Here is a 25,590-nt window from a genome sequence, read left to right on the forward strand (position 1 = left end):
TTAGCTTAAAGAAAAAACAATTCTTTAATAGTAGTGATGAATTCAAACAGTTTAAGATTAAACAAAGACAGTTCCAAGTCTCAAAATAACTGACAACATGCTGCTCATTTTCATAAATCACTTAGAACAGCAAACTACTGATACCTATGTTTCACTGAACAGCCAACTGTTTCACAGGACACAAGTAATAAGAAAAGAGAAGCACTAGTTCTACTGGTCAAGACTTACATGTATTGGTGAAGCAGGATCAGGTTGAACACTCTAAAAACAAAACAGAGGAAAAAATGTTTGCTTACAGAATTCTGCATTTGTAGAAGATAATTAGCAATTGCAATGAAGTTGTGTCCCACCTTCAGGAGAGAATACTGGCAGCTGGCCATCACAAGACAGAACAACAGAACCCAAATGTCTTTACAGAAGCCTTGGTTCAAAGTCAGGAATCCAAGAAGTGAAACAAGAACTATCAGAAGGACAGCAATTACATTCTCCTTTATATCTTCAGTCCTACGTGAATAAAAATGTTAAGAGAAGTACAAATATTTATATATTGTTAGAGCAAGGCAACAGTACTGGAGCTATCAGAATTTACAGAAACTCAGATTTGGCTCCTAAAACTACAGTTCCATGTTTGATGGTATTTGGCCCCCATGCAAAAGACCTTATTCACTATGATAGATAAAATATATAGCAATAAGGCATTCACACTGAAAATCAGCACCCTCCAATCTCACTTCCCAAAGAGAATTCCATAGTAGATATTACTTGAAAGGAGGCAAGCGTATATTTGTTTTTAAAACAAACACAAATGCCCCCAAAGAAACACAGAAAAACCACCCCAAACAAACACTTTTAAATGAGGAAATAAAGTATTCATTTAATTAAAAATATTTGTGTGTCAACAAAGAAGTAGATAAAAGACCAAATTTGTCATCTGATGTTTTATTTGTTTTAGAACATTGAAGCTGAGATAAAAAAACAATGTTAATATTCAGGCTATAACAATAGAGTTTATCAGCAGATGCTTCCCATGCAATGGAAACAGACATAAGGTGCCACATATACTTAAGTAGCTGCTCTGGACCACAGTTCCCTGACTACATAGCCTGATTTCTGCAGCATGTAAAACTGTTACCTGAGATTTCTACTGTGGAGCCTGTATTAACCTATATGGCATAGCATCCAGCCAAAAGCAAATATAGAAGAGCCAACAGTCCTTAGGTATGTAGGCTAACATGTCTGAAGGTCCTAGATTACCATGTGAGGTCTAACAGCAAAGGGTACTACCTGAAAAGTTGATGCCAAATGAAATTGAGAAACTAGAAAAAAGAGAGATGCCAAGACAATAAATTTTTCTATAAACAAATAAACCTGAGCTGGGACAGAGGGAACAGCTGAAAGATCTCCTCTTCAATATCACATTATAATTTTTATGATTGGAGTGCTTGATTTACAATACCCTGGCAGCCTTCTACTCTTTTATTTTTGCACAAAAATCTGATTTTCTCATCAGAAAGTACAAAACCATTGGATCCACAACTGAGAATCAAATTAAAGACTATTCCACAGACTTGCTGCTCACATGAATCAAAGTCCCTGCTTGAAGACAAAAGGTAGCAAAAACCAGCAAAACCAACTCTGTAGAAAAAATATTTTATTGAATTTAAAGCCAATAAGCATCTATCTACTCAATCTGATTATGAGACACTGATACAATGTTCACTTTTTCTTTCTCCATTGCTCTACAGAGACATGAAACCACCCATTGTAATACTGCATAGAGCTGCATTAAGAAAAGCTTACCTATCCAACAATGCCAACAAGGTAAGACGATCATACCAGACTTTAATCCATTTGCCAGGGAATATAATAAATCTGTAAAACTGCCTGTTCAGCTTCCGTTGTGCTGAAGAACATGAAGAATCCTCAGGGTCCTGGCTGGGTTGCTTTAAAAATAAACCAGAAATACAGGAAACTTTTTCTCCTTGGCATATGGCTGATAGTAAAACAGGTGTTTAAAAGGTTAAATTTACATCAAGTTTCAGGTTATTTTTTTTTTTAGTCCTAAAAAGGATAGTGGGATCATATTTATTTTCTTAATTTTAAATTAGAAATAAAAATATCACAGTAGTTTAATTATTGCAGATGGACAGAAGTTACATCAATTGTGGAGCTCAACACTGATATGATGCTTTAAACATAAATACTCAACACTAATTTCTAAAATAATTACTTTTTAGTCCTGATCCAGTGCTTATCTAAGTTTCATTTGAAGATTTCTCTGTGAGTCAGGTTAATTACAGAACAACACAAAACCACACACAATAGGACAAATCCTTGTTTTCAATCAAAAAAATCAAGTAGGCTTTAAGGCCTAGAGGCATGACTTAGCAACTCTTTCTACAACAGAGCTTTATCTTTCCTGATATGCTTCTAATACCACATCAGGTATGCACTCTCAAGAAGAGCAAGAGGGGAAAAAAACCCTGCAAACAAGCACAAGTAATATAAACATCATTAGCTTAAGAGTCTCTAATCTTACCATCACAATCATAAATCCATCCCTTTGAATACTGCATTTGTCAGATTCTAAGGGCTTTTCTTCTTGTCTGTTTGAACTACAGCATTTCAGATCTCCTCCAACTCTACACCTGCACTCCTTCACCAACACTTGTGGGGAGGGAAACTTATCTACAGACCATCAGCCAAGCCTGCAAATCTAGACAACAGAACAAAAAAACCTCTGCAAAGTAGTAATTTCTTTCTAAAGTACACCAACAATTGATTGGGATGAGGGGATCACTTATTTTTCTTTCAAGAAGAATTTGACTTAACAGTGATTAGAAATCTCTGAAGTTTTTCAATCTCCTTCTATACTCCCATTGTTAAAGATAATTAATCAACATTAGATAACAAATATACCTATTATGGAACTCTAGGAAATGTTTACATTAGAATTATTTGTTAGATTCACTTTCCTATTCAGAGAAGGTGATTTCTATGTGAAGTAATTGATCATTATCTTGAATTGTAACTGTTAGCAAAACACAAGTTTTTAAAACAACCTGTCCCCTGCACAAAGGAATTGTTAAATTTTCTCTCAGATTATTGGAATAATTTCTAATCACTTTCTGGGAACAGAAATTTTCCAAAGAATTGACATGTGACAGCATATTGCAGCATGTCAGCTGGGAACCAGCTCATTTCTACCCTCAGTGCTCAGGAAAACGTGAGGTACAACAGGCTACCTTAAGCTTTGGAGAAAGAAATTCAAGTTCATGCATTTTCTCTCATGCTTCCAACTGACTAAAAGTGTACAGCCATGCAGTGCTGGGTTGCTCAGCCACTGTCATCACAGGACAGTAACTCATGTTTCTCGGCAGTCAGTCATACGAGACTGTTCAGCATTCTTTTATTTATTAACAATTCCAAGTAATTTAAACACTGTCAGATTGACTGCAAACCTTTCACTGCACTGACTTTAAAATCTGAAAGTAGTTAAGGTACTCCAAATTTTAACATTTCTATTATTACTTCAAAAAGTTGCTGAACTACTGAGTTGGGGCATTTATAAAGAAAAAAATATATTTTTAAATACTGCAGTTGCTAATACTGGCAGTTTTGTTTCTCTTGGGTCTTATTTCCCAGCAGAAAGCAATGTGGAACTCAGTCAACTACAATCATTAACTTCACTCATCTAATCTAGACTGCTCACTCTAAGTAAAAAAAAAATAAATCAAAATGGTGGCAAAGAGTCCATTAAAAACACCTGAAGGATTTGATTGTTCATTCCAAAGAACAGCTTAACATATATTTAACTGACTGCGTAAGTGAACACTTTGGCTTCTGAGGAACTGTAATGTTTGGATGAAGTCCATTACATGATTCTTGCAGTACTTGGGCTGCAGTCAGACTTTGGAGCTGCATTTGTGAAACTCTCTGACTGGCCCTGGGCAAATTGCTAAGTCTAACTGTGCCTCCTATCAAAAAAAGAGCTTATAAAAAATATACTTTGTAAATTTATATAGTGTCAGAGACAGCATGAAACCCTAGCTTCATTGAAATCAAGGACAAAACTTTTCCTGAATAACTTAGGCTCAGAATTTCATGTTTAATAAAAATAAAATGTAGAAACCAGGAAGTTCTGAAATTACTGCCTGGCCTTGTTACAAACTTGCTATGTGATCTTGAGTAATACATCTTACTTCTTAGTGACGCAGTTTTCCCAGAAGAGGGGAAAAAAAATAAAAGGTGGGGGGGGAGGCATGACAATTATTCTCTAATTTACAAGTAGTTTACAAGATTATAAATATCTGGAAAACATCTGAGTCTTCAGATGGAGTATCTGTCCAAATCTGAAATACACAATTCAGGAAAATTTCCTGATTTTTAATTTAAAATAGTTCCTTTAAACAAGTTGCTTCCAGCTTTAAGTTCCTGTGCAAAATCCAAGATGAAAGATAATTAACTGGTATTTTAAGGTTATTCATAAATATCTAACTAGAATTTGCCAGGAAAGAACAGAGAAGGTTAAAGTTATTACAAAAGGAATTGTAAAAACAGATTATAGCCTTAAGCCATCAGCCACGGACCACAAACACAGACCCCTTTACAGTTCAAGTATCTCCACATATTACAAACAACTCTGAGGGCCTTTTTCTTTTACCAGCTGCACTGGGGAGGTGGCTTTGACATTCCATAACAGACATCCAGAAGTCTGGTTGCCCGACTGAGAAAAGTGAAACCAGACACGAGGTTTTAAGATAGTAATGAATCTGGAGTAAACACTTCACAGTATTAAAATCTGGTGGTGGCTAAAATCCTAACAGCTGTGTACTCTTTCTTTCAAATAAAATACGACCAAAGATAGAAGACCAAATTTTTAGGTGATGGAGTCTAAGTACTCCCCTAGGACACTATTCAATGTCAGTAGAAAGCAGCTGAATCACATCCATCAACACAAAATTGCATCTTCTCCCACATGCGCCATACCAGGCAAGGTAGAATAGAAAAATCAACAAAAATGTCTTAGGAACAATCTGGCAGCATTTGTTTATGAAGCAGTTTATCAAAATGCTAGAAACTGAGATATTACAATGTACCCGTGGGCTTTCCGAAAGGGTCCTTCGCGCCACCATCAGTAGGAGCTGCTGCTGGAGCGCACTTGCTGCTTGATCTCCAGAAGATGGTTCTTGGCTCTCTGAAGTGGTAGTACTAGAGGAGCTGAACTGTATTTCCCTGTGCACAGAGGGCAGAAAGCAAATAGACTGTTTTAAGAGGCAGCACTTTCTTAGTATTTCTAAAACATTACAGGAGGAAGCCTGTAATTAGGTTACTGGTTGGCTTCCACCTCCATACCTTAAATCTAGCCCAGGCCCACAAAGCAGTTAACACTCAAATTTAGGCTCACATGGTCTGCTACATGCATGGCAGAGAATCAGATACTTACATGTCATGTTTTTATCTTCCTGAGATTAAAAAAAACCAAACTACAGCGAATCACGCTTCAGAAGTGCCTTTTCCTGTCTGATGGCAATAATTCAGGTTGAGCTGCATATCTATGAGGCAAAACCACAGGGTGGCTACTGCAAAGATGCTGGACTAGATTTCAAACAAGCTCACTTAGGTACCAAGATAGTCTAGTCTCACCTACACCAAATTTGGTGACTACTAATTCACCCTACTGAGAATCCAAGCTACAAGAACTTCCTTCTGCCCTAGCAAGATCACAATAATACGTGAGCTAATTCACACAAGGCTAGCTCAGATTTCCCCGTACTGAGTGTAAACTCACCCTGGGAGGGCCTTGAGCAAAATGCTATTTTTTTCCCCATGTTTTCTGCTTTATGTTGTAGATACAACACTTAAACAGTTTACTTGAGGAAATCTTCCGCACTTAGAGCAGCGATACCTGTTGGGTGCAGAAATGGTGTGCTACCATGGCATGACTGACTGGGTCTCAGCAAGAGTTATATTGAAATGAAATAGCTGTTACCCGGGGAAAAAAAGAAATTTAATTTGAATACTTCTTGCTTATTCTTTTCCAAAAGGAGCTTATACATCAGGTGCCCTGCTCTGTACTCATTACTCCTCTGCCTCTGAATGGCTGCCTTGGGCTCTTATTACTATTTTATCTGTACGAGGTGAAACAACCTTGGTACTCATGCAAGGTAGTCAATACCTATTGTTCCTATTTTCCACAGAGAAAAGACAAGCAGGAAGAAACTCCAGGCATCTGCCTCGAGTCAGATAGAAAGCTTGTGGTAGGGCAAAAAATAAAACTCTCACCTTGCATATCCTATGCTTGTCACCAAGACAACTTATTAATTTTTAGGTAACTCGGCCTTCCTTGCATTTGCCACCAGTTCCCAGTGCTTGTCATGTAGCCATTGTTTAGCTCATCAAAAGTGGCTTTAAAATTGTGGCTGTTGTGCACATAACTGGCTGTTAAACTCCAGTGGCCAGCATTGTGCTGGGATAAGGCTCAATGTCTGCATTACTTACAAGCAAGGCTGAAGAGTCACACCAACAGCTTGAAATGCACATACTTTCTCCTTCTCCCTCCCAGCTAGCTTTGCCCGGACCAAAAGGAACACCAACAGCCTCAGGATGTCACTAGAGCAACTATCTTGCCTCTACTCTCTGAGCCTGGTAGTTCAGTCTTTTCAAAGCCTTGACTGCTATCAGGCATGAATTCCAGACCTGATATTCACCATCTGCCACTCCAGTAGAGTTATCAGCTGAGTAGAAATGAGAGCACCCCGTGTTCCTGACCCTAAGCATTTTGGACAATCTCCAGACCCTCACTGTCTTAAAAATAATTTAAAAAAAACATTAAAAATACAGTGTCAAGACACAGGCAATGAAGTTGGTGCAGCATGTGGAGAACAAGTCTGATGAGGAGTGGCTGAAGGAGATGGGGGTGTTTACTTTGGGGAAGAGGAAGCTGAGGGGAGACATGGTCACTCTCTACATCTGCCTCAAAGGAAGCTGTAGCAAAGTGAGTTCTCTTCTCCTAAGTTACAGTGACAGAACAAAAGGAAACGGCCTCAAGTTGCACCAAAGGAGGTTTAAATTGGAGATTAGGAAGAATTTTTTCATCAAGAGGGTTGTTAGACACAGGCACAGGCTGCCCAGGGAGGTGGTAGAGTCACCATCCCTGGAGATATTTAAAAGCCATATAGATGAGGTGCTGAGGGACATAGTTTAGCGGTGGGCTTGACAATGTGAGTGGTTGAAATCTATCTGAAAAGTCTTTTCCAACCAAAACAATTTTATGATTCTAACAGCATTCCCTTCACTCCCTGCTCCTCCTGCTACAGGCAGAAGCATGATCAGAATAGCCATCATGTTCCTTTTGGACAGTACTAGGAAATGAGGACTTGGTCCAACACAACACACTTGATGTCCTAGCCACAAGGCAATCCTCCATAAGAACACATCTTCTTTGTGGGTCTTGTTTAGCACCTTGTCAGCAGTATATAATAAAGGGGTACAAAAGGGATAGGATCAGATCCAAGACCTTGGATCTCAATCAACAGATTTAGGCAGTCAGAAATGGCAGGAAAGCTAGAGGTATGCCTCCCAGGAGGAAGATTCCCTCAGAGGACAGCCACACCTTTCAATATTCTGCAGTGCCCTACTCAGGAGTGACCTTGCCCAGCTTGAAATAAGGCAACAAACTCTTTGTTTCCTCAGGATGAATTGTCCTGTTCCTTGTCATTGTCAGTGCAACTTTAGGAATCTCTGTCCACTGCAGGAAAAACAAGAAGCATAGCTCAAGGTATGCAGGAACACTACCCTAAGAATTCCTGCCCAAAAGCAACCCAACAAAACAGCAGGGAAATAAAACAGTGGCTGCTGATGCTTTCCTAAATTGCAGAGTTAAACTCCAATAACTCGCTGTATCTTTAACTGTCTTTCTCCAACAGTCAAATTGAGCCAAGAGTACTTCTAGATTGGACCATGTCTTTTATCCCATGTTTACCAAGAATGGAAATGGCAGGTGGACAGATACCTAGGCCAAGATATTCTCCTGGTACTCTGCACTATCATTTTTCAGAAAGAAAAATTCTTTTACTTATAAGACTTCTTCCAAGCATAAACTTACGAGACAAAATCATCTCCCATCAGACTTGAAGATAAAAAAAAAAAATCATAGCTCCACCTATAAGGAACAGCAGAAAATTTCACAAACAGCCAGGACATTGTGGGAAAAAGTCAAAAACTTCATAGGTTTGACAAGGCAATTAGGGCAGAGAAGCTGGGAAGGGAGAGGTAGCAAAGCAACAATTCCGGCTGTCGTCTGGCCTTCATCTGCTTCCTATCTCTCTTATTCATCAGCCTCATTTCTCTGTATCTTCTTGGTCTTTCCTTCCCTTCCATTCCCCTCAGCTCCTGTTTACCATTTTTTTCTTCCTTATCCCTATTTTCCACACAACCTCCTTCTCGCATTCACTTGCTACCCTCCAATGTTGAATAGCTCGCACAGCTACTTAGAAGCTGTATGTTTCATTCAATGATATCCTTATTGCACTGACAACAAAAAACAGTAAGAAATGCAATGGTAGTGTTTGTGTTTTTGTACACCTATAAACTGGATTCCATAAATTTATTATTGTATATAAATAGGAGCAAACACTGTCTAATCATAAAATCATTATAAGAGCTGATCTCAGTGTAACATGGAACCTTGCTAAACAGAAAATCTGTTCGTTTGAAGAATCAAATTAATGTTATCAAGATCTACTACAGTAAGCTGCACTGCTAATGTAAGCAAAAGCATAATTGAACTAAATTTTGAATAATAAATTAACTAAAAATATCTTTGATAATCACACAATCTATGCAGATCAAATGCAAAAGATACATAGCACCCTCTACCGAAAAGTGGTTACAAAGTCAGTAATTCTTCTCTGGCTCATAATTCAGTTTTGTAAGAACACTGAGTAAACATAAGCTAGCTGAGCAATCATACAACACTAAGTATGTTTTAGTACAATCAGGCAGCACTAGAAAAATCTCTCTTCTCCCTCTCTGATTAATCTGTGACAGTTGCCTTATACCACTGACAATTTATACAAAGCCATTCAAATACAGCACAGCCTATAACATTCACTTTGCCAAGGATTAGCTAGCCTTCAGTGTGAACACCTCTCAAGGTAAGCTCATTATACAGGCCTGCCACAAAGAATTCCCCATTAACAAAGTTGTTTTGCAGGTCTTGGATCAATTTTGTTCTAAGCTGCATATAGGAGAAAAGACAAGGAACCTTGTAACACAACAGTCACAACAACAAAGCACCTTCCTCTTGGCCCTAGTGCTCAAAACCAGAAAGATCCCACTAGACCGCTTCAGATGCCTATCTGGGTTACTATAAAGCTTAACAGTGTGCAGCAAATATCCCCAATGATAATACATAATATAGCTCAAAAGCTATTTGTAATACTTACTGAAACACCACTCAAGTCAAAGTAGCTACAGTTGTGACATGAGCCACAGTGAAGCTCAGAATTGTGACTCTCTCCTTCTGTATATCCAAGAAGCAATTGGTTCTGAGGTGCAAAGTACTTGCTGAACTGAGATCTCAGCAATTCAGTTTTTCAAGAGATAACTAGTGTTAATGACATAGCAGGAACTCCAAATGCCCTTACTCACCCTTTCAAAACAGTCAGTCTCTGGTAGGAACACAGATGTCTAAACTGACTGAAAGTATTGTATCAACAACGGCCCATAGCTCACCGATGGCACCTCCATTACTCAACGTTGCTGCTGATGTCTTCCCACTACCCCCTCAGCACCTTTGCTCCTTCTCACCTGGCTTCCCTGCCATTTCGTGTTCCAATCACTTTAACACCTCACACACAGGCCTCTTGCTACATCTACTCGTTGCTTATCAGGTCTACCCTACGAAGCTGCCAGCATTCATCTGACACAATCATGACTGAGATTAAATCCACTGCCACTAGTTGTGGATATTGCCACCTTTTTTTTTTTAACAGCAGGTCACGTACGGTTCTCAATTGTACTACCAAATGACAAACTGAAAAAGCAACCTGAAGTATATATGAAAACTGAAATAAGCAAAAGTGACGGCTGCATTAAGACTGGATAATTATGTGACAAACCCAGTCATAGCACACATGGAAATAAAACATGGAGAGGAGACAATCTTCACTTTTTGGTAACTTCATCGCTTCAAAAATAATACAATTAATTCAGAATGCATATTTTCACTTTCCTTACTGATTACTTCTGAGGGGAGCTCAAGAAAAAGACAAATTCTCTCTTAAATCTTGTTGATATTTTGCTACTCATCTAACAGGATTTGTGGAGGACTTTTGGCATTTACAAGTAATAACAACACCTCTAAGAATAATAAGACAGAATAACCAAGTTCATAGAATGGGAAAGCTGGATGTACTGATTTACTGACATAACAGAGAGAAAAGGATGCAAGATCACTGTTAAATTTTTGCAATGGGCTACAAAATGGGCAGTGGTACATACTAAGTTCATTAAGTCAGACATTACACACAGACACAAAGGCCTTGTAAAGCCTGTGACCAGTAGCACTGTGGCCAGTGTGAAGGCAGGAAGTCATGAGTGCCGTCTAACTCTGCTGTAAGAATGGGACTCACTCGGTACACCCTTACTTCTCAGTATTCCGATTTTTTCACTTTGATAACAAGCAAGTAAAATAAAAATTTGTGAGCCTATTACATTTCAGAACAAAGATAAATGTACCAACAACTTCAAAAACAAACAGCACATACTGCCTAATAAAACAGAGGATGCATTTTGAGAAGATGCAGTTTTACTGGAATGAATGCATTAACAGCACCCACGGTTCCATTATCTCCATCGCCTTTTAAAACACTCGTTTGAGCTCTCCTTCCTTATGAAAGGGTTGGGGGAGGGAAGAGAAACCAGCTCCAAAAGGTAAACGACTACTGATGCTCCTAGTCCTGAGCAGGATTTTGCTGCCATCATGTGGCAGCAGGGCCCCCTCTCATCTCAGAGTTTTATTCTATTGAAAACTTGCTTCCCTGTTCTGTGTTCACAGTGAAAGAGGGGCTAAAAAAATCCTACAAATACAGGAAAATATTTTAATTGGCCAAACTAAGGTAAGAGATTGCTCCTGTCTGTAGCAAGCCCTCGGAAAAAAGCTGAGTTTTGCACATAGCATTTTTCAGAAGAATCAGTGGCTTCATTATAATTCAAAACACAGTCATTCTTAGTGCACACATGCATGCATCATTCCCATTTACATGTTCAAACAGCACCGATCAGGTAGGTGAGCAGGTCTTCTGAAATCACTGGATCCCCGAAGGAATTACATATGATATTTGTCGCATCCATTTCAAAACACGCTCAGCTGCAGAACTGCACAACCTGCCAAACAGCTTAAAGAAATCTTTAAGAGTCAGCAGCCTATTACCAGAGCAGCAGGGGATCTTTGTTATTTGGGTCACCTTGCCAAGAAATATAAAAATGTTTTAGTGATACTGTATTTTGTCATTCTGCAATGGCATTTTGAAACACCAAAAAGATACTTTTAAAAAATCTACTTCTAAGTCTATTTTCTCCTATGAGGTATAAACCTCAAATATTCGGGGAATTTTCCAGGAACAAATGTACTGAAGTATTAACACACTTATACAGGAGACATACAGTACCACTAAGACATTCAGATAAATCCATTCATGTAGTATAATGCAGTCAAGCAGCTTATTCAGAGATCTGCATGTAAAATCAAATAAGTTACGTCACAGATTTGAAGTTCTCTCTTTTGCCCAGGGCCAGAAACACTAGCACTCAGCAGCTGTACTGGCAGATTTCAATGATTTTCTTAGTACTTGCTGGTATTTTCCTGCAACAACTTCTTTTTAACCCCTTGACCCTGCTGTTGCCAAAATAAACCCCAACATTTTCTCCAAACAAAAAATTTTGAGCTTTTTTTTTCCTAATAGTATTCGAATCTGTATTGCAAAGCATTTTAGACTCAAAGTACTATATATCTTTCTAGAAGCCTGGTTTTAGTGCCAAAGTTTTATCTAAAACAGTGAAGAGTTTAGAGGACTAGTTGTTCTGAACGTGTAAAATGCAATATAAATGCAGGAACTGTACTGGTATGGATGAACCATGTGTAACAATGAAACATAGAATCATAGAATGGTAGGGGTTGGAAGGGACCTTTAGAGATCATCTAGTCCAACCCCCCTGCAGAAGCAGGTTTACATACATCAAGTTATATTATTTTAATAATTATACACATACATTTAAAAAGATACCTGACCAAGAAAGCAGGTGAAGGCTCAAACGAGAAAAACTATTTTTTAAAACATATACAGTAACTTAAGTGTGTAATATACAATTGATTATAAGAGAAAGACCAAGTCTCACTCAGGCAGAAAGAAGAATCTACAGCTAAGAAAGAAAGATGAGGGGTTTTTTCCTCAGTGCTGGGCAACCATTCTTTCTGCTCCAGTTCTCAAATATTTCAGCTGCATGCCATACATCCATCTCTGTGGCCTACTTCATATATTTATTTTAAATTGCAGCTTCTCTTACACATATGCAGCATAGTAGCCTCAGGAACTGGGGCTGTTTAGTCTGGAGGAGAGTGAGGGGAGATCTTATTAACATTTACAAATATCTAAATGGTGGGTGTCAGGAGGTTGGGACATCCCTTTTTTCTATTGTAGCTAGCAACAGGACAAGGGGAAATTGGAAGAAGCTGAAACACAAGATATATAAGAAATTAAATGTAAGGAAAAACTATTTCACTGTAAGGGTGATGGAGCCCTGGCACAGGCTGCCCAGAGGGGTTGTGGAGTCTCCTTCCTTGGAGGTCTTCAAGACTCACCTGGACATGTTCCTATGTGACCTGATCTAGGTGAACCTACTTCTGCAGGGGGGTTGTACTAGATGACCTCTAAAGGTCCCTTCCAACCCCTACCATTCTATGATTCTATGATGCAAGTTATGGTTACTGCTGTTTAACAGACACTGAAGTAATAAACTGCAGTAGGAGGTCCAGCATTTAAACTTATATGCATTTGAATGACTCAAATGCCTTTACATCACAAAGCTGAATCTGTAAGTAAAAACTTGGATTGTTCTGACATGACACTAACTCTATCTCTTTAAAATCAACATATTTGTAAAATGATACTATGCTGCACAGAACTGTGTTTCAATATTGTCTTCTCTGGAGTTCAACACAGGAGAGAATTATAGAATCTTTACAGTTGGAAAAGACTTTTGTGATCATCAAGTCCAATCAGTCACCTCACACTGCCAAGTCCATCACTAAACTAAACCATATCCCTCAGTACCCCCTCTATGTGTATTTTTTTGTCATTCACTTCCAGGGTTGGTGACTCCACCACCTCCCTGAGGAGCTTGTTCCAATGCTTAATAACCCTCTCAATGAAAAAGTTCTTCCCAATGTCCAATCTAAACCTCCTTTGGCACAACGTGAACCCATTTCTTTGTGTTCTATTATCCATTAACTGGAAAGAAGAGACTGACCCCCCAGTTCACTACAACTCCCCTTCAGGTAGTTGTAGAGAGTGATCATACATCCTCTCAGCCTCCTCTTCTCTAGGCTAAACCTTCCAATTCCTTCAGCTGCTCCCCATAAGACTTGTTCTCTAGACCCGTCACCAACTTCGTTGCCTGTCTCTGGACATGCTCCAACACCTCAATGCCTTTTTTGTAAGCAAGGGCCCCAGAATCAAACACAGTATTCAAGGTGCAGCCTCACCAGCATGAAGTACAGGGGGACAATCATCTCTTTGGTCCTAGTGGTCACACTATTTCTGATACAGGCCAGGATACCATTAGCCTTCTTGGTCACCTGGGCATACTGCTGGCTCACATTCAGTTGGCTGTTGATTAACATCCCCAGGTTCTTTTCTGCAAGACAGCTGCAAGCCACTGACCCAAGCCTGTAGCATTGCCTGGGGTTGTTGTGCCCCAAGTGCAGGACCTGGCCCTTGCCCTTGTTGAACCTCATACAATTGGCCTCAGCCCATTGCTCCAGCCTGTCCAGGTCCCTCTGAAGACCCTTTCTGTCCTCAAGCAGGGTCTACACACCCTTGCAGCTTGGTGTTATCTGCAAATTTACTGAAGGTGTATTTGATCCCCTCATCGAGGTCATTAATAAGAATGTTAAACAAAACAGGCTCCAAAACCAGGCCCTGGGGAACACCACTGGTGACCGTCTGCCAAGTGATTTTAACTTCATTCACCATAACTCTCTTCGCCCAACCATCCAGCCAGTTTTTCACCCATTGCAGCACCCATCCATGCATCCAGTGCAGCCAGTTTTTCCAGGAGGATGTTACAGGAAACACATCCACAGCCTTTTCCTCATCCACTAAGCCAATCACCTTGTCATAGAAGGAGATCAGACTGGTCAAACAAGACCTGCCCTTCATAAAGCCATGCTGACTGGGGCTGAACCCTTGGTTATCCTCATGTCATGCCTCAGGATAGTGCTCAGGGTAATCTGTTCCATAACCTTTCCTGGCACTGAGGTCAGGCAGATGGGTGCGTAGTTCCCCCCTTCCAATCTTTCTTGTGGATGGAGGTCACATTTGCAATCCTCCAGTCCTCAGAGACCTCCCTGGTGAGCCAGGACAGCTTGGTGAGCACTTTCACCAGCTCCCTGAGCACCTTTGGGTGGATTGCATCTGGTCTCATTGACTTGCATGTGTTGAGGTGGAGCAGCAGGTCACACATCATTTCCCTTTGCACTAAGGTAGCTTCAGTCTGTCCCTTGTCCCTGTGTTCCAGTTCTAGTAGACAAGTGCCCAGAGAAGAGCTGGTTTTAGTATTGAAGACCAAAGCAAAGGTGGCATTAGGTACCTCAGCCTTTTCCTCACCCTTTCTCCCTACGTTTCCCCCTTTATCCATTAAAGGGGGAAAATTCCCTTAGGCTTCCTTTTGATGCTAATATATTTGTAGAAACTTATTGTCTGTCATGGTTTAGCAAGGAGCAGCTTTTGTTTGGTAACAGGGGGAGGGGGTTGCAGTGAAGACCCAGTAAAGAGTTTTTCGACTAACCCCCGGCTCCTGGGTTCAGACTCACCTCCGGCCCGGCTGGGCCAATCTGGTGCCTCTGTGATCACTATTTAGGGGTGGGAATTTGAAGTGCTGGTAGGAGGTGTAACAGTGATAAAAGATGGAGGCAACCACGTGGACTCCACAGTCAGAGAACAAGGAAGGAAGGGGGAGCACCAGACCAAGAATCCACTGCAAGCTGTGGCGAGAATGCAGGCTGTACTCCTGCAACCCATGTAGGGCCATGGCAGGACTGAGAGCCACCAGCAGCTCTGCGTGAGTGCACCGGGACGGGCGAGGGACTGTGTGAGGAGGCGGCCATGGTGCAGGCCGTGCTGGAGAGTCTGCGCGCCGCAGAGCAGCCCCACACGAGAGGCAGAGAGGAGCTGCAGCCTTTGGGATAAATGCACATGGGAGCAGCCCGTGCAGGGCTGCTGTGTGTGTGAGGTACCCCACGGAGGTACCTCACACACACCTTGCAGGGAGGACTGGTGCAGAGCCCACCTGTCCTGAGGAGAGGCAGAAGCTATCAGGAATAGACTGACTGAAACCCCCACTCCCTGCACCCCGGGTTGTTCAGAGGGGGAGGAGGTAAAAACACCGGGATCAGGGCTCTGAGCCCAGGAAGAGAGGAGGAGTGGGGAGAAGGTGGTCTTAAAGAGCTGGTCAGACTCTTCATTGTTGTACCACTCTGTGTTGTTTTATTTTGGTTATATTTTGGGGTTTTATGGTTTTGCTTTAGTTGATGTTGCATTAAATTATTTTCTGTTTTCTTCCCCAAGCTGAGTAGCCTGGTCTGTTTTGTCCTGGTCCTTAAGGGGCAATTAAGCTCTCCCTGCCCTTTGGCAATCCTCAGGTCTTTAGTACTTGAGGCTAATCGTGGTCTTTTGTTCCCTGGTGGGCCTAAACCAGGACACTGTCTTTTACAGTAGTGGCCAGCTTAACTTCTAGTTGAGCCTTGACTCTTCTCTTCCTGCATCACAGTTACTACAGCCTTCTAGTTCTCCCGGGTTGCCCACCCTTTCTTCCAGAAATTACAGCTTCTCTTTTTCCTCCTGAGCTCCAGCAGAAGCTCCCTGTTCAGCCAGGGTGGTCTTCTGCCCTGCTGGCTGACCTCTTGCACATGGGAACAGCTTGATCCTGCACCTTTAAGATTTCCTTCTTGAAGAATGTCCAGCCTTATTGGACTCCTTTACCCTTCAGGACTGATTACCAACAGACACTGGCTAGGCACCTCCTAAACAAGTCAGTCTGCCCTCCAGAAATCTAAGGCAGCAGTGGAAATGGGGTCAAGTACACAAACAATATTCTTAAAAGCTGCATTTGCTAAAACCCAGCATATTTCCTGAAAGAAATATAAATGGCCAAAAGCCTCCACAGTTCATGTGGGCATAAGTCCAGTGGCTCTAGAAGGTCTAATACTTCATTTTAAAGACAGAAATGCCCTAGCCTCTTGAGAAAAAAACAAAAACAAAAAAACACAAAACCAAAACTTCTACAAAAAAACATTTTTCCTTGGAGCTACACACATTTCAGTTTTTCAGCTAACACTGAAAGCATTCCTGGGTTAGTATGGACATACTCACACCAGGACTTTGTGTGTGGACCACCTGCTGGTTTTTTTTGAAGCTTAACTAACCATAGCACATATATGTCTGCACACACACCAAAGAAAGCTCTGTGCTTTAAACAGAAAAAAATGCAAGTATGCAGCAAAAGTGCTCCAACACCCAGAAATACTACTGCGTATCCAGCATGATGCTACACCAGCATCCTCTTCAGGGGTGTTTAAATGTTCTGTTCTCATCTTAGATCTTAATACCCATTAACATATTGGAGATGGACTGCAATGTACCCGAGTCAAACAGCATGGGAAAAACCACAAAATATTTTTTGGAGATAAATCCAGCCCATTTTGAAATAAAATTTCTTCACATTGGCTAGTAAAATGTTAGGCTGAAATAAAAATCATGGTAACAGATCATCACTAAAACTCATGGAGGAAAATGTCTGAGTGTCACAGTGTTATCATGCTATCATGTCTGTCAACTGTTCCAGACAGTACTGTGGAAGTTTTGGATAGTTTACTCCTGATTAGGAATATCTTTAAAATTACTTGAGGCAAAAAGCAGATAGAACAAGCAATCTCAATAAGAGCAATTCACAGGCTATCATGGGAATATACCCAGTTACTTAACAACCCTATACCTAAAAGTGTTATATTTTGATACTGGATGTTGCTTTCAAGGTTTCTCCAAACACTGCTCCTTTCAGTACTGAGAACACAATTTTACACATGGAAAAAATTTAGAACACATTTTTGGCAGGAGCAAAAACGCATAGAAACTATGAACACAGTAAAGTGCATTACACTAGTGCCCTCGAGTTTATTGTAAGCTTACTTTTTCTGTCTTTCACAATATAAATGAAGGAAGCAGATACAGGCTACACATTCAGGCAGCATTATTATTTTAGTACTTGATACTACAGAAAAGAAACTGCAGCAGTTTACATTAGCTGAACAGAGCTTTTCATAGATGTGAAACCAGGAAAGACAACAAGCCTATAGATTAACCTCTTGCAGTCAAATCATTTGTAAAGACAAAGTAGTATTTCATACACGTTAAGCACAGCTACATTACTGAGATATATCAAATACTGACACATTTTTCTTCAATATATACATACACACACACTGAATGTGCTCAGCCTTCTAAACAAGAGCCCCAGTATGCAAAGAAAGCACATTTATAAAAGTGAACATTTAAAAATACATTAGTTTTGTACAGCAAGTATGTATAGAATATGATTGCTGTTAAATTTATCTATAGCTACATGTTTTTATATATATATATATATATATATATATGTATTTTACAGTCCTATTGGCCACTGTTCTGGGGACAGATCATGCAAAAAAAAAATTAGTTCTACTATTATCATCACTGTAATTTTAGGGGTTTATGCTTTCACTGATATTTATGAGCCACTTTACATGTAAGTGATAGATCATGTTTATCTTTTTGACTGCTTATCAAAACTCATACATCCAGTTACAAGAGATATTCAAATTAACTAAAGAAATTCCTGGGTTACGACTGCTTTGTCAGTGACAGACAGAAAAGGTGTGTCAGAGTGCCACCTCCTTATTTGTAAAACACTTATTAATTCCAACTTGCTTCTCCTGATCCCAGAAAACAGGTATATGACTAACAATATTTTAACATCCAAATTCTTTCAGCTCCTTTTTTTAAGGAGGTGTTCTTGTTAATTGTTGTTGGGTTTACTTTTTATTGCCAACCTAAAGGGAAGATTTTTAACTTGAAATTGTAACTGTTCTATACACATAAAGGAAAGCCTAGCAGTTGTTTGAAGTCAAACTAATCATGCAAAAAGGCAGTTCATACTTATACCAGACATCCATTTTACACCAATGTCAACTTTCTCATACTTAACTGACTTCCCAGAAGCCAAACACATACTCAAAACACAGCACTGAAACATTAAGGATTCACTGTAAGAGAAACAAAGGCTGGTAAATAACTTAATGCAATGGAACAGAAGAATGTTTTTTAAGGATGAAAAATCTATTTCCAATTTCCCACTCCGAAATAGATTCAAATGGCCTTTCTGCAATTAGTTTCTAACATAATCCATGAGCTGGCAATACAGTTTAGACTTTGTCCTGTCAAAGACTGTCACAAAGAAGTTTATGGCTAGAGGTGAAGCTGGCATGATAATGGGAGCATCAAATTTAGAGGCAATTAGCTCAGCAGGGAACCCATTCCACAGGGACTGCTGGCAAGAGGTGTTGCTGGCAAGATAACAGGCAAAATTGGGGTTGGACTAATTACATGGACAATAACTGGGGAACTGATTAGCTACCTGCCAGTGTTTAAATAACTTATCAAACTCAGTAACAAGAATCACCTGTCAAAGTGAGAGCTAAAATGGAAAGGGAATTCGCTTTTTTTGGTGTTCATTGCAAGACCTTTAAAATTAACCTGGCAAACTTAAGCTTTTAAATATTTTAAAAGCTGGACTGCTGGGCCAGTGAGAGACAATTTGGCGAGAGACAAATATGGTGACAAGTTGAGACAATTCTACTTCTCAGGAACTTTTGGCAGAATTAAGGGATAATTTTAGAAACTCTTAAGAAGAGATTATTTATACTACATTTAAGAAACTCTGAAAATTTCCAGGACAAGGACTGCAGGTACAGGTAACATATTTCATTAAGACACCTACTATAGTTGAAAATGCAAACAATAAAACAAACAAATGAAGTTAGAATCTGGTGGAAAATACACTAACATTGATGAACAGGAGAATACTCCAAAGATCATCAAACAACACCGCAAAGCCAGAAAGAGGTGATGGACCACTGATATTTGATAAGACAGAGTGTGATTTCCTCAAACAATACTGCTTCCAATGTCAAGGAGCCTCTGAAGGAAGAAAGCACAGAATCCTTCAAACTCAGGCATCTGCTTTCTCTGGCACACTGTAATCCATTGTTGTACAGTCAGCTTTTACAAGCAAAGGAAGAGCAGGAAGCACATAAAAGCAAAGAACAAAAAAAGCACACAACAAAACACAGCCTCACTTCTGTGACAGCAGCATTGTGAAGATTTTGCATTATTTGTGAGAAACGGCTTTCAGAAGCCATGCCAAGAAGATAAAATTTTAACATGCCATAGAAATAGTTCTTTGATTTCAGTTCCTAATAATTTGTTGCAAAATGCCAGACCAGTTAAGACTTTACTGCTGGAGCAGACAATAGCAGGACTTGATAAACAGAAATAGCAAGTTACAATTTTAATTTAAGATCATTAAACATTAGTTAGTCTGCCTCAAGGCTTTCTTTGATCGTCTCTTTTGAATGGTATTTAAATACCTTCTCCAGTTTTGCGTAAATTACTTGAAAGGTATTAACCTATGGCCAATTTATAAGTCAATTAATTTTTGCTTGACAAATCATCCAGAGCTCATACCCTCGTCACTCAAAATTCCCTCCCTTTCACCAGCTGTAGTATTACCCAGAAGTGTCACAGCTCCTAATACCAGTGCCTCTGAGCTGCTGTTTCTTCTAATAACATACCCAAAGCAAGAGGCCTCTTGCCATCACCTAGCCTAGGCCAATTCTCCTCATAAAGAAGCACATCAGGAAATGGTCCATGCACATTCACATAGTTACTCCACAGACTCAACTAAGTGATATTTTCCCTTTATGGGTAGCTTAATCTTAACACTATAAAGCAAGTACAGTTGGTGGAAAGTGTTTTAAGAGCTTATATACATCGACTGCATATTGTTCTCCAGAAGCCTATTCTAGATTCTGAAATCTGGGCTCCCCAAAATCAAAACCCTATCCTTCCTATTCAAGGAGGATGACACCTCGTATGTCCAAGCATTAGTTTAACTCATGCATCCCTTGACCTTATAAAGTCTAATTTTGATGGCTTATTGATGGGTTCTGACAGCAAACCTAAAGCTGTAGTTTCTACATCATCTCAAGTACTGATGTTGTAGTACTGTCAGAGCCATTGTCTTCTCCTTAGTTAACTTTCTGATGAGCTGGGAGATAAGACAAGGACATCTCAGAGGTGTTTTCCACTACCCTTTCATAACAGTAGCATCTCCTGTTGGTATGGACTATTCACACAGAGACCAGAGAAGGGCTTACCCTCAAGGGAAGCATTTCTACCAAGAGCTCTTCCTTTGCAGACATACAGTGTCTTCTGTAACTGAAGCAATCATTGATTATGCCTTGTACTTTGTTTTATTCTATTTGACTTTTTCTTTAGTAATAAAAAGGTCATTAATTAATAACTGTGAATACCTGACTTATCTTTAACCACAGATAAGAAACTATCCTAAGTGATGTACAAGCCTGCAGGTGGGGATAGGAGAAAGAGGGAAGAAAAGATGCCTGATTCCTGAATCATCTTTAAAGCAAATTTTCCCCCCCTATTTTCTATATGCTGCAACTGTTCCATATTGTCTAAATACAAAATTACTTGATGGTGAGCATCTGAAGAAAAACAAAAAAAACCAAAAAAATCCTTTCCTCTTGTGTTACTCTTCAATCTATGCACAGATGGTAGGAACTGCCCATTGAACAAGCAGCTCTCACTAACCTCTCTGGCCTGAACTTACTACAAAACACCCTTGCAAAAATCAACTTGAGTATGCTTCATTGTCCTCTTTCCTTGTGTTTTTATGTGAATCTCTGCTTTGTACTTTCCTTCACGCTGCTCTGTTCTTGGAAAAGCTCTTGTGTTCTGATTTCCCATTCACTCCCATACAGAAACAGTCCTGGGAACTCACTCATCTTTGCTAATTTTTTCTGTTCCCCATTCTGAACTGTCACTGTACTCCGAGATTTCTGGTAAAGGTATAAAATGCATGTGAATGGCTGCAAATAATATCTGAATTTGGTTTTTTAACAACATTTAGCAGACCCTTTAAAAAATAACCCACATTCCCAGAGGTCTGCAAACTGCAAATTAAAAAACCAGCACTTAATATAGCATAGGACGACAGTGATGTCACATAAGCATCTAGCAAAGAGAAATTCAAAAGGACTTCTTATAGAAGAAAGATTGCTCTTCTTTTGATACAGACCAACTGATAAATGTCAGGGGACCATAAACTATTTCTGAATTTAGGACAAATTCAAGTTCATAGTTATATGATGGGGGAGGAAGGGAGTATTCTGGGCAAGGTGAAACAAAGAGAGTTGCAAGAGTTAAACAGTCTGAAAGTAAAACATTTAAGTCAAAACTGAACTTTACCAGGTTGGGGTTTTTATTTGGCAGAAGACAGATGGAATTTTCTGCTGTAGATGAACTCGAATTAGTATTCTTTTTTAATCTTCACCCACTGACTGTTAAAAGTATTATTCTCATGTGTCTCATAATAGCGTTCTTTCTCAAATGATAAACACGTTTCTTAACACAGTCCCAAGCTTTTCAAAAGTCTTCACTGAAAGCAAATCACTTCAAAAACAATATTTACTATTAATAATGACCCATCTCATACCCTCACTCAACTGTTCCAAATACCGCTTAACAGTATGAAAAACGTTAAATTATTTAATAAAATAATTTAATGAAATTCTTCTTAAAGATATGCAAACAACAGATCACAGAGAGTGTGGAAACTATAGTAATTAATGTGGAATTTCTGTGGATCGTTCCAAAAAGATCTTTGAAAAACTAAAATTGTTCAGATACCTTTTCAGAGTGGCAAATCATCACTAGAGATTTTATGCAAGGTGAAAGGCTCTGCTGTTGCAATCCAGAGGAAGCAGTGACACTGGCTGACAGTGACACAGCATCAACAATCTACAAAGGACCCAACAGGCATGGGAAGTGAGCAAGACAAGGTTGAGAGAATAGCTGGTAACTAGTCTCACTAATTTTGTTTTGCTTACAAACTTATAAAATCACCACACTTGACTTGGGCTGTTTCCAGAAACTAATGAAAGCATACTGGATAGTTTTGGTTTTCTTTTTCACTTTTCCTTATCAATATTCTCACAAAGCAGTCATTGTTTCAGCACAAAACAAAAAAAAACGCATACTTTGATGTCTCAAAGAGGTTAGTAAATTTATTCTCCAGTGTTCCTCTTCACATGCATCTTTCACAGCTATCATCATGTCATAGCTTCTAGGAGTGAAAGCTTTTCGTATTTCTAAAAATAAAGGCTTACTTACTGAGCATTTGAAATACAATCACAATTTGATAGCTGATGTCGAAAATTTCCTTCCTTCTGACAGCCAGCCTTTAGATAACAGGATCTAATCTCCCCTTTAGAAAAGACACAGAAGAAAAAAAAATCAGTTCAGTGATATGATCATTTGTTTTACATACAAACTTTACAAAAAAGCCCATTTCAGTTCAGGCACATTTATAAATGTAGTTTTCAGTCTGTGCACTGAGCTTATATCAGAAAGCAAATCAACATTTGAAAACCTGGGAAATCAAAACAGGGAAGTTACAGTAAAAATGTAGAAGGTATGTAAAGTAAATGCAAGATAAATCAATGTAAGTCTACTCTAAAATGTGAAATCATCAGATGTTTCTTCTTTCCATTCACAAAAGTGAGGTCAGGAGGTGCAAACAGGAAAAAACTGTTAAAATTGTAGCCACTGCTACTCCCTACTTGCCTATACAGCAAAAAGTGATGAGTCACTGCTCATTGACCCAGAGGTCATGCCATCTGCCTGACTGGCAGCTGCTGCAAGCCTGCCAGCAGAGCCAAGAGGAACTGGCAGAAAACCAAATCATCTCTGGGGTCACAAACCGAGCTACCATGAGCACTTATTCCATAATGGCTTTGAAGATAGCTTTAAGGGACACATGGCTTTTGGGACAGCTGCCCTTCAGAGGTGTGGACCAGCACCTCACAGGGCACTACATGTTGTTCAGACTTCAAAACAAATCTGTTACAGCTTCAGCCTCCATGAATAGCTGCAAAGCAGAGGCTTATCAAGCACAGGCACACGACAAGACTAGGTCACTCATTAATTCTCTTGAAAGGGGTAGCAGACCACAACTCCAAATGGGAGCTAACATCAGAGAGAGTTCAGTCTGAGATAGCTGAAGAATAAAACAGCAGAAAGAAGTAATGGTTTACCTAGGCAAGCTAGTGCCAAACTCCTCACCAGGCAGAAAGCACCAAAGGCCCTTCTGCAAAGACAGAAATTGTCTTCTGGTCTAGCCAGTATTTTTTGATCATGTTTGGAATATAAACTTCCATGCACTATGTAAACCTCAGGTCTGTGATGGTTGCTGGTGGACTTTAAGAACTCTCATTTTTATTGATCTGACTTTAAATTACTATTCCCCTTTCTTTCATGCACACAGCAAAACATGCAATTAGTAACAGACAGGAGAAACATCCTTTGAGGGCATCTAAAGTTCTTTAGAAATTTCCTCACAGCTTCTAATTATTCCAACCACAGAAACTCACCATTTTCATCTATGAATACATGCATTGCATCCACGGATAGTTCATCTTGCACAGACGCCTCAGGTCCACTTATTACTTGCAAGACAGAACTGTCTTGCTGAGAAGTTACCCGGTAGATAATCTGCCTTTGCCTGTTGCCCTGGTAACTTGACACAAAAATGTTTCAAAACTACTATGAGGAACTTTTTCTTGTTCTCAATAAAACAAAAAGAAAGAAAGGTTAATTAAAAGTTTATGTCATTTCTACTCAGTGAAACAAAACAGCTTACATCATATCTTTGAAGTACAAAATGGTAAAGTAAACTGGCCTTACAGTGCTGCAAATTTGGCAGACTCTGGTAGCACCGGACTAGTACTAGCATGATCTTGGCTTTGTACATCTGATCTTTCCTGTTTAGGAAGTTGCTCACTGTGTTTTTCTGTTCCCACCATTTCTTCTTTTCTCTCCGTCATCTGGCTATCTGGAAAACAGGGCAGTGAAGTGGAGCCACTCTCTGCAGATGACTGTCAAGAGTTTTGTTCATTAACTAATAAACAAGAGCACCTAAAAGAGAAAAGCTAAAGCACTGCAGTAATCACCAGTTTCATGGACAACATTCAGATTACTTAAAACAATACAATCACAGAAATCTGGATGAGGAGGTACTCTGACTCAAGGAAGCTGTGGGAATCACTTGTTTCAAGAACAGGCTGTGTGAAGCAAAGGACAAAAGAGAGAAAATTTCTGCTTTGCTTCTTCTGTTGTTTCAGAGGGAAGCAATCCATCTCTAACCTAAAATGGTAAGAGGCTGCTTCCCTGGAGGCTGTAATTTGCTCCTAAACTGTGTATACTGGCATTAGAAAAGCAGAAGCATTGCCCCACTCTCCTCTTACAAAAGGGAAAGCAGCACCTTCAAAGGAAATAGAGATCTTGGATTGGAAAGCAGGTAGCTGCCTAATCCCTCTCTTCCCCACTGGCCACACAGCTGATGCAGGTCAAAAGACAAAGCAGAAAAACAATTTGACAGATTCTCCTATGCTTAGAAAAAAGAGAACTATAGATTTTAAAATACACAATTGACTTGTCTGATTTCTACTACTTTGAATACCTATTATATTTATATTACCTTTCTACACATGCATGCCATTTACTTACAAATGTGTACAACTTTCAAGCAAGTCTCTTTTAGTTGCCACCATTCATGTTGGATGAATGAGTTTACAACTGTGTTTGCAACAAGTCGAGTCAGTTTGCAACTGTGCTTTGTAAGCTAGAAAAGTATCTGTTAGGATTTAAAAGGGAAACTAAGTGATTTCATCACCATCTGCAGTTGCACGATTAAATGCTTTAAATGATAAAAAAATTCAGTTGTTTTTGTGGTGCTTGCTGGAGATGCTTCAGCGAGTCCTGCAGTTTCTTGCACTACGCCATGTGTATTGAACTGTACTTACCCAGACTTCTTGCTATACCTGCTGTTTAAAAATCTTAGAAATTTAATCAAGAAAAAAACCCACAGAAATTCCTCCCACAAATAATTCCATTTGTTAAACCACATTTCCTA

At 39.5% G+C, this 25,590-nt stretch overlaps 1 protein-coding gene across 1 annotated transcript in view; it reads right to left on the bottom strand.

Annotated features, from left to right (window-relative positions):
* The window catches only part of PCNX2 (pecanex 2), a 160,192-nt gene that overhangs the window by 112,616 nt on the left and 21,986 nt on the right, over positions 1–25,590 (bottom strand). Inside the window, exons 6-12 of the mRNA XM_061990089.1 lie at positions 24,363–24,510; positions 24,050–24,195; positions 22,791–22,884; positions 5,100–5,235; positions 1,801–1,943; positions 351–504; positions 229–261 (exon numbers count right to left, since the gene is read on the bottom strand). Coding sequence (XP_061846073.1) covers positions 229–261; positions 351–504; positions 1,801–1,943; positions 5,100–5,235; positions 22,791–22,884; positions 24,050–24,195; positions 24,363–24,510 — 854 coding nt within the window. The remainder of the gene's footprint in view (positions 1–228; positions 262–350; positions 505–1,800; positions 1,944–5,099; positions 5,236–22,790; positions 22,885–24,049; positions 24,196–24,362; positions 24,511–25,590) is intronic.

This window comes from Colius striatus, chromosome 2 (assembly GCF_028858725.1).
Source record: "Colius striatus isolate bColStr4 chromosome 2, bColStr4.1.hap1, whole genome shotgun sequence".
Taxonomy (NCBI): Eukaryota; Metazoa; Chordata; class Aves; order Coliiformes; family Coliidae; genus Colius; species Colius striatus.